At 39.7% G+C, this 14222-nt stretch overlaps 1 protein-coding gene across 1 annotated transcript in view; it reads right to left on the bottom strand.

Annotated features, from left to right (window-relative positions):
• magi2a (membrane associated guanylate kinase, WW and PDZ domain containing 2a) overlaps positions 1–14222 on the bottom strand; it is a 312951-nt gene that overhangs the window by 18043 nt on the left and 280686 nt on the right. The window contains exons 17-20 of the mRNA XM_036577226.1: positions 12114–12299; positions 11267–11531; positions 6460–6655; positions 5685–5828 (exon numbers count right to left, since the gene is read on the bottom strand). Coding sequence (XP_036433119.1) covers positions 5685–5828; positions 6460–6655; positions 11267–11531; positions 12114–12299 — 791 coding nt within the window. The remainder of the gene's footprint in view (positions 1–5684; positions 5829–6459; positions 6656–11266; positions 11532–12113; positions 12300–14222) is intronic.

The following is a 14222-nucleotide window of genomic DNA, read 5'->3' as shown; positions in this document are numbered from 1 at the left end:
CTAGTGTGTGTGTATGTGTCTGTGTGTGTGCGTGAGTGTGTGTTTCAGTACAATATGCGTGTGTGTGAGTGAGTGAAATGTGCCAAAAGCTAGCCTACAGCAAACCCTGTGGCGCTAAACCTGATCCTGCTGGTGCAGACCAGATTACAGTCAGTATGCAGAAAGGAGAAAGCTATAGAGAGAGGAAAGCTGGAGCTTCCTTATAATCTGCAGCACACTCCTCAGAGCAGTACTTCTTTATCCTCTTCTCATGTTTGATGTCTTTCCTTGGGGTTAATGTTTACAGTGCAGTCATGATTCACTGGATGTCATTGTGTTGCTACTTATGTGCCTCTGCAAAGCAATAAATAATATGCAATAATATATATGCAATAGCTCTAGTATGCTTCCACTGTAGGTAGAATTCGCAAAACCCAGAAAAATGTCCTGCAGCCAGCATATTGTGTGTGAGCAGTCAGTGCCGGTTATGGCTTCCAATTCAAGATATCAAGAAAAAAGCTCAGTTTGATCGGTGGTGTTGATCCATACCAAACTGATAAGTTATCGAGGCTTGATTATGCATTATTGCATTATTAATATATCAATATATATCAATCAATGTCGATTATCAATCGTGAACAATTCTGAACACTATAGGGAGCTGGCTGAAATTTTTCCTGTTTATTCTTGCTATCCAATGATTTCTATTTCATTGGCTCAGCGCTACAGCCTCTTTTCTCTCATGATGTTGAACAGCTGGGATGCTGTAAAAGCTTACACCTTTTTGTTTTTTGTTACTGTTGTTAGTACAACCAGTTTTCGATTACATCATTAAGAACGAACTGCTGCCATTTTGGAAGGCAAGCTGTTACCCTAACTGTGTCAAAATTGCTGCAGCTTCAACCCTGCAGGTGGAGGAAGACCAAGCAAAACAGACCAAAGCTAATAAAAATGGCTACCAAAACTGCCAAAGCTGCTAAATAATAAACACAATTAAGCTGGAGTTGGTGTCTCAATCGCCAGCAGCAGTTACATTCAGTCACCTTATATGTAAAATTAATTTCGAAATGGAGCTGATAAATAAGAAGTCAACATCATGTCAAAGAAATAAAATAACAACAAAATAAAATAAGTCTTCACAAAAAATATATTTTTTAAAGGTAAAGTATATGATTTCAATCCAATACACTTTTTGTCAAATTTAGCAATCTGATCTGTTCTCTGTGCGCTTTGGAAAAAAATCTGGTGTTCATACAAAGCCCTAATGGGGAATGGGAAATAAACAAAGTGGTTCAAGACAAGAATCAGGCAAGGGCACATCACCGGTGGAGAGACCTCCAAAAGTTGAAGAGGCTGAAGTTGCCTTCTTATTCACATTTTCCATACATACATACATACATCATCTAAACCACTTATCCTTCTGGGTCGTGGTGGGGTGCTGGAGCCTATCCCAGCTGTCATTGGGCGGAAGGCAGGATACACCCTGGACAGGTCGCCAGTCCATCACAGGGCAGACAGACAGACATACACATTCACACCTAGGGGCAATTTAGTGTGTCCAATCAGCTTGACTGCATGTTTTTGGACTGTGGGAGGAAACCGGAGTACCCAGAGGAAACCCACGCAGACATGGGGAGAACATGCAAATTCCACACAGAAATGACCCTGGTCACCCGGCCAGGAATCGAACCCAGGCCCTTCTTGCTGTGAGGCAACAGGGCTACCCACTGCGCCACCGTGCTGCCCTCACATTTTCCAGTTCCACCTTAAATCATGCAGCAGTTCCATTCTGTCACCTGAATGTTACTGCTGCACAATTTAAGGTGGAATGGGAAAAATAAGCTTCAGCCAGAGGTGATCGGCATGAAAAGGGATGAAGAGGTTGTCCTGTTTCTGCTTCACAGGTGAGTAACATTAACTGATTTTTGCTGTTTCGCAAAACCAATAGGTCAGTACTGTTTTTCCCATTTGCTAATGTTTGTGGTAGCAACTGGTTAGCCTCGCACCAGCAACTGTAGTGACAGTTTGCTACACACTACCCAGCTAACATTGTTACATTACTTCCTGTGACTCTAATGTGTCTGTATAACGTTTGCAAAGGCTTTAGTGCTAAGTTTACTAGCACAGCGTCGTTCACCATGGCAATGTGTGGCAATACTCTGCCTTAAATATGCTTGAAATATGAGATTTAAACTGAATATTTAAAAAAAAAAGAAACGCGTTTTACTTTGCTGGATCGGTTATGGCTTTGATGTCTCAAAACAAACTGCCACTGTGCTTCAAGAATATGAACATAAATATTTTATATGTCAGAATGCTTTATGAAGTAACAGTGTACAAACATGCCACTGTCATCACAGTGTTGACCAGTGGTATGTCAACAATATGCCAGTGGCGACAACCGCGAAGTCAATCTAACAATATTTATATGTTATAGCAATGTAATTATGTACCTACACAATAAATTACATACACTAAAAAAAAATCTGTAAACAATGGTGAAAAGTCCAGCAGCAAGGGTGCCAGACAAAATCCATTAACAGTAAAAGTGTGTTTTCTCAACGTAATTCAACAATTTTACTAGTTCAACTAGTTATTCTGACCGTATTGTACCGTAAAAATAACAGTAACAACTGTTGAAATAAATGCAAACGCCTGTGAAATAAAGGTGATCATTTGTTTTCGTGAATTTACATTCTGACTCTGTAAATTATCAACAGTATAAATAAAGAGTATATGCATGGTTTATTTACATGTATTTAACCTTTTTCTTTTCAAAACACAGATACTGACCATTACATTTTACAGTACTTTGTGAATAGCGCAGTGAAAATACTTAAATCATATTAAAATATCTCCCACTCACAAACACATATGTGACAAAGACTGAAAGTTCAGGATCTGCACTTTTCACACAACTTCTCCACTTCTTTCAGTGAGCTATGAGTGAGAAATAATTCATATAAATTTACAGCATGCTTTTGTTATTACTGCCAATAATCATGATTTCGATGGGCAAAAACAATCTGTACTATCATAAAAACATAATAACAACTACTGGTCTTAAAACATCATAAAACATTTTCAAATTGCAAAAATGTAGATTGAGTGCCACAGACCCTCTTCTGTCACATAACAGCTGTGAAAGGATGAACTTTTCAGGTCGACTTTCTGTGTCTGTGTCCCGACTATCTGTAAATAATTAGTTTGAGGCTGCATCTAATGAATAAATTCGGCAGAGTCACACAGAGCCGTGGGACATGTTACCAAAGCCTGCTTTCACCCCAGAAAAGAAGAGGAGAGATAGAGAGAGTGAGAAAAAGAGAGAAGTCAGACAGACGGACGTAGAGAGAGACAAGAGCCAGCACCCCCCGGGGCAATCTTACTCATATTAGCTTCAACAGCTTCATTACAGATAAGCACATCTGAGGGAAACAGAGCAAAACAGAAAGCAGAGACAAGAAGAGAAAGATGACTGAAGAGGGGGGCTGGATTACTGTAGAGAGAAATGAGAGGAGACTGACAGGTCACTAGAGATGAACAAAAGAATTCTGAGGGATGGCAGAAGGTACATAATCATGAATGCCAACTTGGGTTAAATACTGGGGGGGAATAGAAATTATGTCCCAATCTGATGACAAACGTTTCACACTGAAGGAAGAGCAGGAATCATGGGTGAATATATATATATTATATATATATATTATATATATATATACACATTATGTGTAATAATATGTAATAATTTATTTCATTTTCGTTATCATACACGTTTGTGATAAAGTAGATAATGTGAATTTGCACTGCTGTTATCTCGTAATATAACGAGCAGATCACATACTAGGAAAATGGTCTGTGATCTGCTCATAATGTTAAATTATGTCATTATTAAGTGAAAATAATTTTAATTTAAACACTACATCTTTGTGGCATGAGTGACATGGAATGTCTTGTTTTAAGTTTTGATGTTAACAGGTTAGAGCCGCAAGCAGCCATGCAGCAAAACATAGTGAAATAATGCCAATAAAATGAAAAAGAAACAGAAAACCCAACAAAACTTTAAAAAAAGCAAATTCTCTCATACATGTTATCAAACAAAATGCCCCCTAAACAGTCTGTCCTGTAAAAAGATTTTCTGGTTGGTCCACTGGATTGAAACTATCGCCCAATCAGAAGTCAGAATGCTGTTGAGGATAAACAAATGTACTGTGCTCCTTTAACAATTATATTTTTATCGAGTAAAATGGCTCATTTGACTATTTATCTGTTTGATAAAAGGAAAGTCTGTAGATCTTTCTTGCTGCTCTGTTCAGCAGTGCAAATCCTGCACGTGTGAAAGTCTTGTGCACGCGAGCTGTATCAGTCACGTGGCCGCATCTCCTGCACCCCGCAGAGTGAAACAGAACGGACAGTGGAAAGTTTACAAAAAACCCACCAGAAGCTGAAACTGAGCCAAAATGTAAATGTCTGAAACAGGGTTTAACAAAAACATATTTATTAAAATAATCTATTACCTCATATTACTTGTGAATGCTCTTACCGTCCTCGTAAAATCAGTAATTTTACTAGTAGTTGTCAGTGTGCCTTATAGAGATCTCTTTTTTGTGATATTACATGCATGTTTGTCCTCCTTCAGATAAATAATGGTCGGCTTCACCGCCAAACAAGCCGCGCTCCTCTGCAGCCTCTCACTGCTACATGTGTCCTTGGGTTGCCAGCTATTCAACACTAGGATTAATATACAATATACAAAAGATGAATTGATTTCAACCACGACTATATAAAATCCTCCTGCCTCTCACTTTCAAACCAGTCGGATCTGTTGGGAAAATCGTGAATCTGAACCTGTGTGACAGGTAAAGAAACCCTGAGTGAAACACATGCAAAACAGCGCTTTACTGGTTGCCATAGTGACCCAGTATGCTTAAAATCACTACTTTTAAATGCAGTTTCACTGTAGTGGCTGTTTTCAGACTGTTCTGTACAGTTTCACTACAACAGCTTTTCTTGAGCACTAGGATTGCGAGGGCAGGGGCCGCTTCTTTAGTTTTGGGGGGGTTGGGGGGTTGGGGCAGTGCACCAATGCCCCTTCGCAGTTGTCGCCTATGTCCAAGATAACAGCTATGAGGGTTGAGAATATCATTACACACATGAGAGTTCAACAAACTCCAACAAACAAATCATTCCCCACCAGTACCATCATTCTCCACCGATCGCTCTCCATCAAAAGCCATCATTCTCCAACAAACATCATAACTCTCCAACACAATCCACTATTCTCCACCAAATATTATTTCCATCAAGCACCTTCATTCTCCACCAAACACCATCATTCTCCACCAAACACCATCTTTTTCCAACAATAATCAAATTTCTCCATTAAACACCATCATTCTCCAAACAAATACCATCTTTCTCCAACAAACACTCCCCAATAAATAGCATCATTCATCAAACAATACCATCATTCTGTAATAAACACCAACATCCATGACGATCAAGAATCTACTACATACAAACTACTGCATACTATTATTCAACATATTGTTCTTTATACTTGGTCGGCCACTTCATAAGAACATGCATTAAAATGGGTTATTTCCAAATTTAATCCATTGATTAATTTAATCTATTTCTAGTCTAAGATTATGCTTCAAGTGTGTCCACAATGGTTCAGGAAGCCAACAGAAAGTGATGTCACTCACCCTCATCCTCCCGTTTCGGATGGCTGGGCCATCTTCGGCCAATCGGAGCACAAACAGGTCCATCTTATACTCCCGCCCTCCTCGGATACTGAAACCAAAGCCCTTAACACTTTTCTCCAACTCCACTGTGAAGAAATCAAAATCCTGCAGGAAACACACACACACACACACACACACACACACACACACACATATCTTAACACTGACTGAAATTACACTCAGTAAATGGTCATTTACAATCCAGAATATGAACAATGCATCACAAATTTGGTCTTAATGTCTTATCTGAGTCATACAGATCTGTATCATTTATGATAGTCCAAATAAATGAGATGGTTTGGCAAGAATCAAAGTGACCCCCTACCTCAAACGTAGTTGAGAGGTGTTTTCATTTTAAAGTTTGCTTCTTTACTTTTGCTCTGGTGCTACAAGACTAATGGAGCTAACTAGTAATAGAACCTCACCAATTAGCACAGCGCTAACCACATGCCTCAGTCACCACACTGGGCCCAACAGGCATATAAGCAAGCCTGACTGAGATTATTTAAACTGACACAGTGTGTTGCTTTTGGCGAACACCTAGATTCTGACTAGCCACAATAGCCTCACGGCTCCAGTGTAAATCTAAAGAAGCAAACCGCAGACACCGAACATGTTGGCTGATCGATTGGGGTAAAGAACAAAATTGTGTAAAACAGGTTTTTGACCAAACGTTTGCTTTAAACCCCAGCAGCAGTAAGAAACTCAGTAGAATCAGTGTGTATCTCAGCAGTACCTGTGGCTGTCTGTAGTCCGGTATGGGGAAGCTGCGGGGGTCTGTGGGCAGCTGTCTGTACTCCAGCAGCGGAGGATGTCTGTAGTCTGCTACAGGAGGGTGCCGGTAATCCACTGGGGGCTGGCGGTAATCAGTAAAAGGCGGCTGCCTAATGTCTGGCTTCACATCCTGCCGAGCTTTCACCTCCGACCTGTAGCTGTATAGACAAATTCAAATTCAAGCACAGAACCACTGAGTTGCCATGTGAGATGACATATGATATTACTGCTATTACATTTACATTTCTATTTAATGTGTTATGTGTATACAAACAGTAAGGAGTTTCTTATATTAATAACTAATAACAGACCAATATTCTATCTTTCTTGCATTTTAGTTTTTCCCCTAAAGCCCACTATTACCATTTGTGTGGTTTGATGTACTGAAAACAATCATAATTCAATGCATGGTCATAACATAACCATTTTCCAAGCTCGGTTTATCCCTTAAGTAGGTTTTCCATCCACCTTTTTGTGGATTTTGATAATGTGCTCCCAGAATTGTGTGGTACTCTTGCATTCCCAGATGTAAGGTGGATGTCGTCGGGGTGGTATGGAGATTTCAGCCCTCATTAGGTGGGCCGTTGCTTGTCTTGCCTGGCGTCTCTGAGCTATAAACAACATGGCCTTAAAAAGATGGCAAATGGCTCATAAGACAATTCTACAATTCTGAGTTAAATCTCTCTGTCTAGCTTGATTTGATGCAGCCCCTAATCATGGTAGCCTACTTCATCTACACTTGCTTCGCATAACTGTAGTGGATGGAAACACAACTTAATTAGTTTTTTTTGTGCCGAAATTTCAGAAAATGCACATCTCATTTGCAAAATATTTAAATGGAAACTCAGCTTTAGACTTAAACATGCTGTTTTTGCTATTGTGCATTTAAGACAGATGTAAATGACCTCTGTTCCTCTTTTTCAAAAAGAAGTCTAGTGTAAAACACATAAATAACTTCAACGTGAACCGAAATTTCGTAAATGTGCATATAATTTGCAGAACGTTTAAATGGAAACTGCTCTAGACTGAATGTAGTCATATTTAACTGTGTTAATGGTTCTGACATCACAAACATGAATTTAAAATGGGCTGTATTTGCAAGTTAGTTTTCATACATGAACTGTGTTGAGTGAGGAGTACATGATATGTTTTGAAATGTTAACAATATTTACATACTACATCAAATCATTTATCACAAATAAAGAGAAGAAAATTTGGTTTTTGATAAGGGGAGAGCGAACATGATGCAATGCGAGATAGCGTGGAGATTTTATGTAGTACAAGTAAAACATGCTTTTGGTCATCTTCTTGTATTTCCATAACTACGTCATTTTCACAGCGTTTGGACAGATATTTCTCCAGTTTTTTGTATAAAATAAATTTTGTTTTTCAATTACAAAATTCTGTATTTGTCACACTTTTGTTATTTAGCAAATAAACAACTCAAAGTGAGAGCTATCCATGCTAAAGTACAGCCTCCATATGCCGGAGTGATACACAGTGATACAAAAAGACCCCCAAAAATAAACAACGCATGTTCTAATTAGCTTTTTGGCCAAAAATAAATTTGCCAAATGTGACAAAGCCTCTTTTTGCTTATCAAATTTATTCTGATGCAGATGTGTTTAAGTAGGTATGGAAACCTTGTCTGGTTCAAGAAACATACAAGCATCATTTCCCAAAAGGTTGGGACAGTATGTGAAATGTTATATGTAGCCCCTCAGTCTGTTACAATTAACCCTGCTTATGAAGTACATTGGAACTTTTGCACTCTCATCACTTTCCACTGAAGTTTTCATGTATATTTCTGCATAAAATATGAGTAATCTTGTTCACGTTTAATATTGTTTAAAAAAAAATAAAAGGTAATCCCCTCCTCTCCCCTACATGACCTCTTTAATAAACAAAGAACAACAGAAAACCACAACTGCTCCCAAAGAAATGTCTAATTTATGCCAGCTAGCAGCAGACACCTCTGCTGAGTGGAGTACTAAGTGGACCCTTGTAGACTCCAGACCCTGCAGAGAGTCAGCATGTGTGTGTGTATCTGTTTTCCTTTCTTTCTCTGAGGACAAAGACAGGACTATGACACTAATGAGTGGAGCCATGTTTGCATGACTGTAAAAGTTTAATTCAGAGGAATGACGCGCTGAGAAAAGCTAAGAGAAAAGTGGAGGAGTGAGAGGAACCAGAGAGAGGCACGAGGAAAATCTGCACTCCCCGCAGGCCTGGATGAATGATTCAAACGTCTTTTATAGAGCCATGCAGGTAAATTATTTAACTCCGGAGGAGATAAGTGATGTTATATAACAAGGACAGAGACAGTATGTGTGTGTGCAACAGAGAGAGAGGGAATAAATTAAGAGTAGTATGGGGAGATGCAAATTAGAGCAATGAAAAGTCATTACTATGAGGTTAAGGAGTTAAATGTATTGACTGAAGTAGTACACACTTCATAAGTCACTGGCTTTTTCTACAAATCCAGTTCCAAAAAAAGCTGGGATAATAGGAAAAATGTTACTAAAAACAAAGACAGCAATAATTTGCAATTTGTTTCTGACTTGTATTCAGTTGAAAACAAAACAAGGTGCTCAATTTGCTTGAAACACAGGCATGTTTACATCAGCTTTCCTTTTAAAAACATTCAGTAATCACACAACAAACAAGCAGGAACGTTCCTGAAAAAGACATCATCTAGATGGTAGCATACATCGATCAGGCATAACATTCTGACCACCTCCTTGTTTCTACGCTCATTGTCCATTTTATCAGCTCCACTTACTATATAGGTGCACTTTGTAGTTCTACAGTTACAGACTGTAGTCCATCTGTTTCTCTGCATACTTTGTTAGCCCCCTTTTACCCTGTTCTTCAGTGGTCAGAACCCCCATGGAACCTCACAGAGCAGGTACTATTTGGGTGGTGGATCATTCTCAGCACTGCAGTAACACTGACGTGGTGGTGGTGTGTTAGTGTTGCGCTGGTCTGAGTGGATCAGACACAGCAGTGCTGCTGGAGTTTTTAAACACCTCAGTGTCACTGCTGCACTGTCCACAACTAGAATAGTCCACCAACCAAAAATATCCAGTCAACAGTTTCCTGTGGGCAGCGTCCTGTGACCACTGATGAAGGACTAGAGGATGAGCAACACAAACTGTGCAGCAGCAGATGAGCTATCGTCTCTGACTTTACATCTACAAGGTGGACCGACAAGGTAGGAGTGTCTAATAGAGTGGACAGTGAGTGGACACACTGTTTAAAAACTCCAGCTTCACTGCTGTGTCTGATCCCCTCATACCAGCACAACACTTTCAAACTCTGAGTTGGTAACAGTCCAGATGGTCATTTTCCTTTTTGGCACAAAGAAAACGACGTCCATTGTCGTTTTGTATTGTATTGTGTAGCAGAGTCTTAACTTTTGTACATTTGTGGATGTAGTGTCAAACTGTGCTTACGGACAAGAGTTTTCCAAAGTATTGCCGAGCCTATGTGATTATGTTCATTACAGAAGAGAGGAAATAAACTGGAACAGCAGATAACTCTAATTTCATGGCACTTGTAAATATTGCAAGATGTGCTAAGAAGACCCCCTCGTGAATCTTGCATCAATTTGTAATCTAAGTTTCAAAGAATGTATAATTTATATGTAAAATTATTTCTAGTGTTTTCTTCTTTCAAAAAAATTAAAAAGTGCAAAACAAAAATATAATATTTTAAAATGTAACTGAGGCCTTCTTCAATTTATGTCTTAATGACTCCAATTTATTGTAATAAGCTCTGACAAAAGACAAATTACAGTAAAATAGAAACTAAATATAATTTGTTAAATAATCATTAGCTGATCATTGTAGCGACAGTGACATAATAATAATAATAATAATAATAATAATTTTGTCCCATGTCTGGGGGGAACATCTTACCCTAAAGGTCTCACTTTACATTTTCACAACAAAAGATTTTTTTTCCCTTTCAAAACCAAGTATACTGCTCTCTCCATCATATAATCATATATTTTCACCAATTTTTCTAGTGCACCTTATGGTACATGCACAGATCACTAGATCATCCAGTGTAAAATATTAGCACCAGATTATCTGATGTAAAATAAAAATGATCAGCTGATACCAAACTTGGCTGATCAACTACTTCTGAGGTAAAGGGAAAAACTGTGTAGCTATAAACCTCCCTCCTCTCCCTTTCTCTCTCCCACTACTTACGCTCTCTCTCTCCTTTTCTCTCTCTTTTTCTTTCCTTCTCTCCCCATTCTTTCCAACTTTTTCACCCCTACTCTGCTCTTTCTCTCTCTCTCTCTCTCTCTCCCCAACAGTCTCCTGCCTCTTCCACTAGTAACCCATTCATTATCATTCAGGATTCAGTAGAGGGGTAAACGGTGTAGCTATGAGGCTACCATCGCTAACAAGTAATGAAGTTTTGTTAACATGTCAATCAGCATGGTGCTATAGTGTATGCCTAAACCACCACACACTCGCCTCAAACCGTGTCGAGCTGTTAAGTAATCTCAAGCAGACCTGCTTATGAACTTACTTATAATTCTGATTTCAAAATGAAACTGCTTCTGTTTGTAGCTATGCAATTTTTTTTTGGTCTAATTTACGTTTTGCTCAATTGTATAGTTTTAGGTATGCAGTTTGTATGATGCTAATTGGTGGGCTATCAGCTTTTATTACTTATTAGCTACCTTAGCCACGTAGCTCCAGTATGAGATTTTTTGAGGGACTGGTCATTGACTCAAAGACTACGTGTCTCACCTGCCATCGTGGGTGTAGATCTGCACGGGTGCGGCCAGAGGCTGAGTGGGCGGGGTCTGCTGGGTCACAGGGCTGGTGTGATTGGCTGGGCTGCTCTGAGCGGCAGGGCTGAGCTGTGTGCTTGTGTTGGGTGGAGGTGCTGTTGTAGTCGGTGGGACGCTGTTGGACAGGGTGGGCGGAGCTTGGCTGGACTGGGTGACCGGACTGGCCTGGGCCAGAGGACTCTGCTTTTCTGAGCTACCAGCAGAAGGAGTACTGTTCGCCTCTGGAACACACACACACACACACACACACACACACACACACAGACAGACACTGTATACAATATATGTTTTCTCATGAAAGACATTAAATGGATCCAAATATGCATGAAAAGAGTCATCAAAACTAGAGAGAAAGAAGAAAAGAGAGAGAGAGAGAGAGAGAGAGAGAGAGAGAGAGAGAGAGAAAGAGAGAGAGAGAGAGAGAGAGACAGAGAAAGAAAGAGAGATAAACAACTGAGAAGGAAAAGGCAGCGACACACAGTAAAAGAGAGGGGGAGAGAGGGAGGGAGCGAGAGAAAGAGAGAGAGAAAGAGAGAGAGAGGGAGACAGAGAATGCATGAAGCTTACATATAATAACAAAGGAAAATATATTTTGACAATATTACAATATTACAATAATGTAATAATACAATTAATACTACAGTAAAACAAAATACAGTGTCTTAACGGAAAATGCAACTATATTTTAGTATAACTATGAAATTATTGCATTGTTGGGTTCTACAAGTTACTGCTGTAAAAACACAGATTAGGATTAGACTGGGATTAGATTAGATGGTGAAGTGTGAGGTGTATGAACTCACCCTCCTGAGTGATGATGCGGAGTGTGACGCTCAGCCCCGCGTCCTTTATCAGTTTAACGATGTCTGCATGAGCCATGCTGACGATGGACTGATTATTCACCGCCAGAATACGGTCACCAACCTTCAGCTTCCCACAGCGATCTGCTGGACTGCCTTCTATAATCCGCCCGATTTTATGAGGAACAGCTGAGAGAGACAGAGAGAGAGAGAGAGAGAGAGAGAGAGAGGAGAGAGAGAGAGAGAGAGTAAAAAACTAAAAGTATTAGAATGCAAACCATAAAACATTCTGTCTTCTCATAGCTTTTCTCTCTACCTGACTCTCACTCTCTTTCCTTCATACTCACCTGTTCATTCTCTCTCTCCATCCCATCTTTTCCACTCACCCTTTCTCTCTGTCTCTCACTAAGACTTTCACTCTCACTCACACTGTCTTGGCCTCTTTCTTTCCCATTATCTGCGCATCTCCCTCTTTCACTCCCTCTCTCTTCCATCATTCGCTTTGTCTTTCTCTTCTAACTTCTCTCTCTGTCACTTTCGTCTCCACCTCTCTTCCTTTTCTTTTTCTTTTTTGCCCTTGTGTCATCTCTCTCTGTATCTCTCCCTCAGTCTTTCTCCCCCTCTCCCTTTCTCTCTCCCACTACTTACACTCTCTCCCTCCTTTTCTCTCTCTTTCCTTCTCTCTCTCCCCATTCTTTCCAACTTTTTCACCCCTGCTCTGCTCTCTCTTTCTGTCTCTCTCTCTCCCTCTCTCTCCTCTCTATTAAACTGATGCACCCACAGTCTCCTGCCTCTTCCACTAGTAACCCATTCATTATTAAAACGTAAAGCTTTAAAGCAGACCCTGAATTTTTAATAGCATTGTTCTACCTTGAAGCAATCTGCTTAAACTAGAATTGTCCCTCTGCCCCCTGTTTGGTGCTATCAGCAAAGACTGAACGGCATTAAAGGCCAGCCGAGAGCCGTAAATAATCACACTCACTGCAGCAGGGAGGGGAATTAGAGTTAGGATGTAAACAGAAGTGGCCCCCTGGCACTGATTTAGCATCAGAAAAGCACAGAAGTGTACCTTTAAAGGTACAGAGCTTAAACTTTCTGGGGTACAGTAGGTCTTTGGATTTCTCCAGCTACAACAAAATTTTATCTTGGGGTCCTGTAGTGAAGAATCTGAAGTCCAACAATAAGTGATACTCAAAAAAACAAATTTACATTATTTTCACACTTACACCAAATGTAGCTGATCAGTCAAGACATGTTTGGTGTTCGAAGTTTGCTTCTTTAGTTTTACACTGGCGCTATTAAGCTAACAAGTAATGGAAACTAATGAACACTAATTACCAAGCTGTTAGCTAATCTCAATTATAAAACGGATAGTTCTGGTCCTAAAATCTGATTGGCTGAGCCACGTTCGAAGCCGTTGTAAAATCCAGGACATACCATGGCTATGACTGCCTCACAACAACTGAACTCTGTATTACTGCGGCATATTGTATACGGCTCGAAAAACCCTTCTGCTGTTAATGGATTTATCTTTGACTCTAATGCTAATCGCACTGAGCACCGAGTGCTGAGTGTACTGATGAAGTAAGAACACGTTTTTGTTTAAACTGAGGGGCTGAAAACTTATTTTCTGAACTACATCTAGGCTGGTCAGCTAGCCAACAGGCTAACAGATAGCAAACATGCTAAATAACTCCAACATTAATATCACAGGCTTGAATTAAAGTAGTCATGATATGATTCACTGAAAGATGCAATATAAAAGTCTAAAAATGTCACCTGAATGGATTATACGCTTCAAATGTCTGTGTTTCAGTCAGAAGTAACATCAAACCCAGGCTGTATCCCAAACGGCTCCATACTCCCTAGCTAAATAATGTGCTGTGTAACATTAAGTTTAGAGATTCTAGCTTCTGCTGTCAAAAAGGTGCACTGCTTGTTGAGTATGAATGTATATGAATCCCAAATGACAATTTTTAGCAGTTTTACATTTTTACATTGTTGGTTGCTGCTGGAGCCAGTATTTAAATTCCTATATAGCTAGTGCACTATGTAGGGAGCAGGGAGCCATTTGAGATTCAGCCTCAGTGTGAGAAAAATGGCGTTGTCAGA

Source organism: Colossoma macropomum, unplaced genomic scaffold (assembly GCF_904425465.1).
Source record: "Colossoma macropomum unplaced genomic scaffold, Colossoma_macropomum, whole genome shotgun sequence".
Taxonomy (NCBI): Eukaryota; Metazoa; Chordata; class Actinopteri; order Characiformes; family Serrasalmidae; genus Colossoma; species Colossoma macropomum.
Note: the sequence above shows the minus strand (reverse complement) of the source record. Positions and strands in the feature narration are given on the sequence as shown.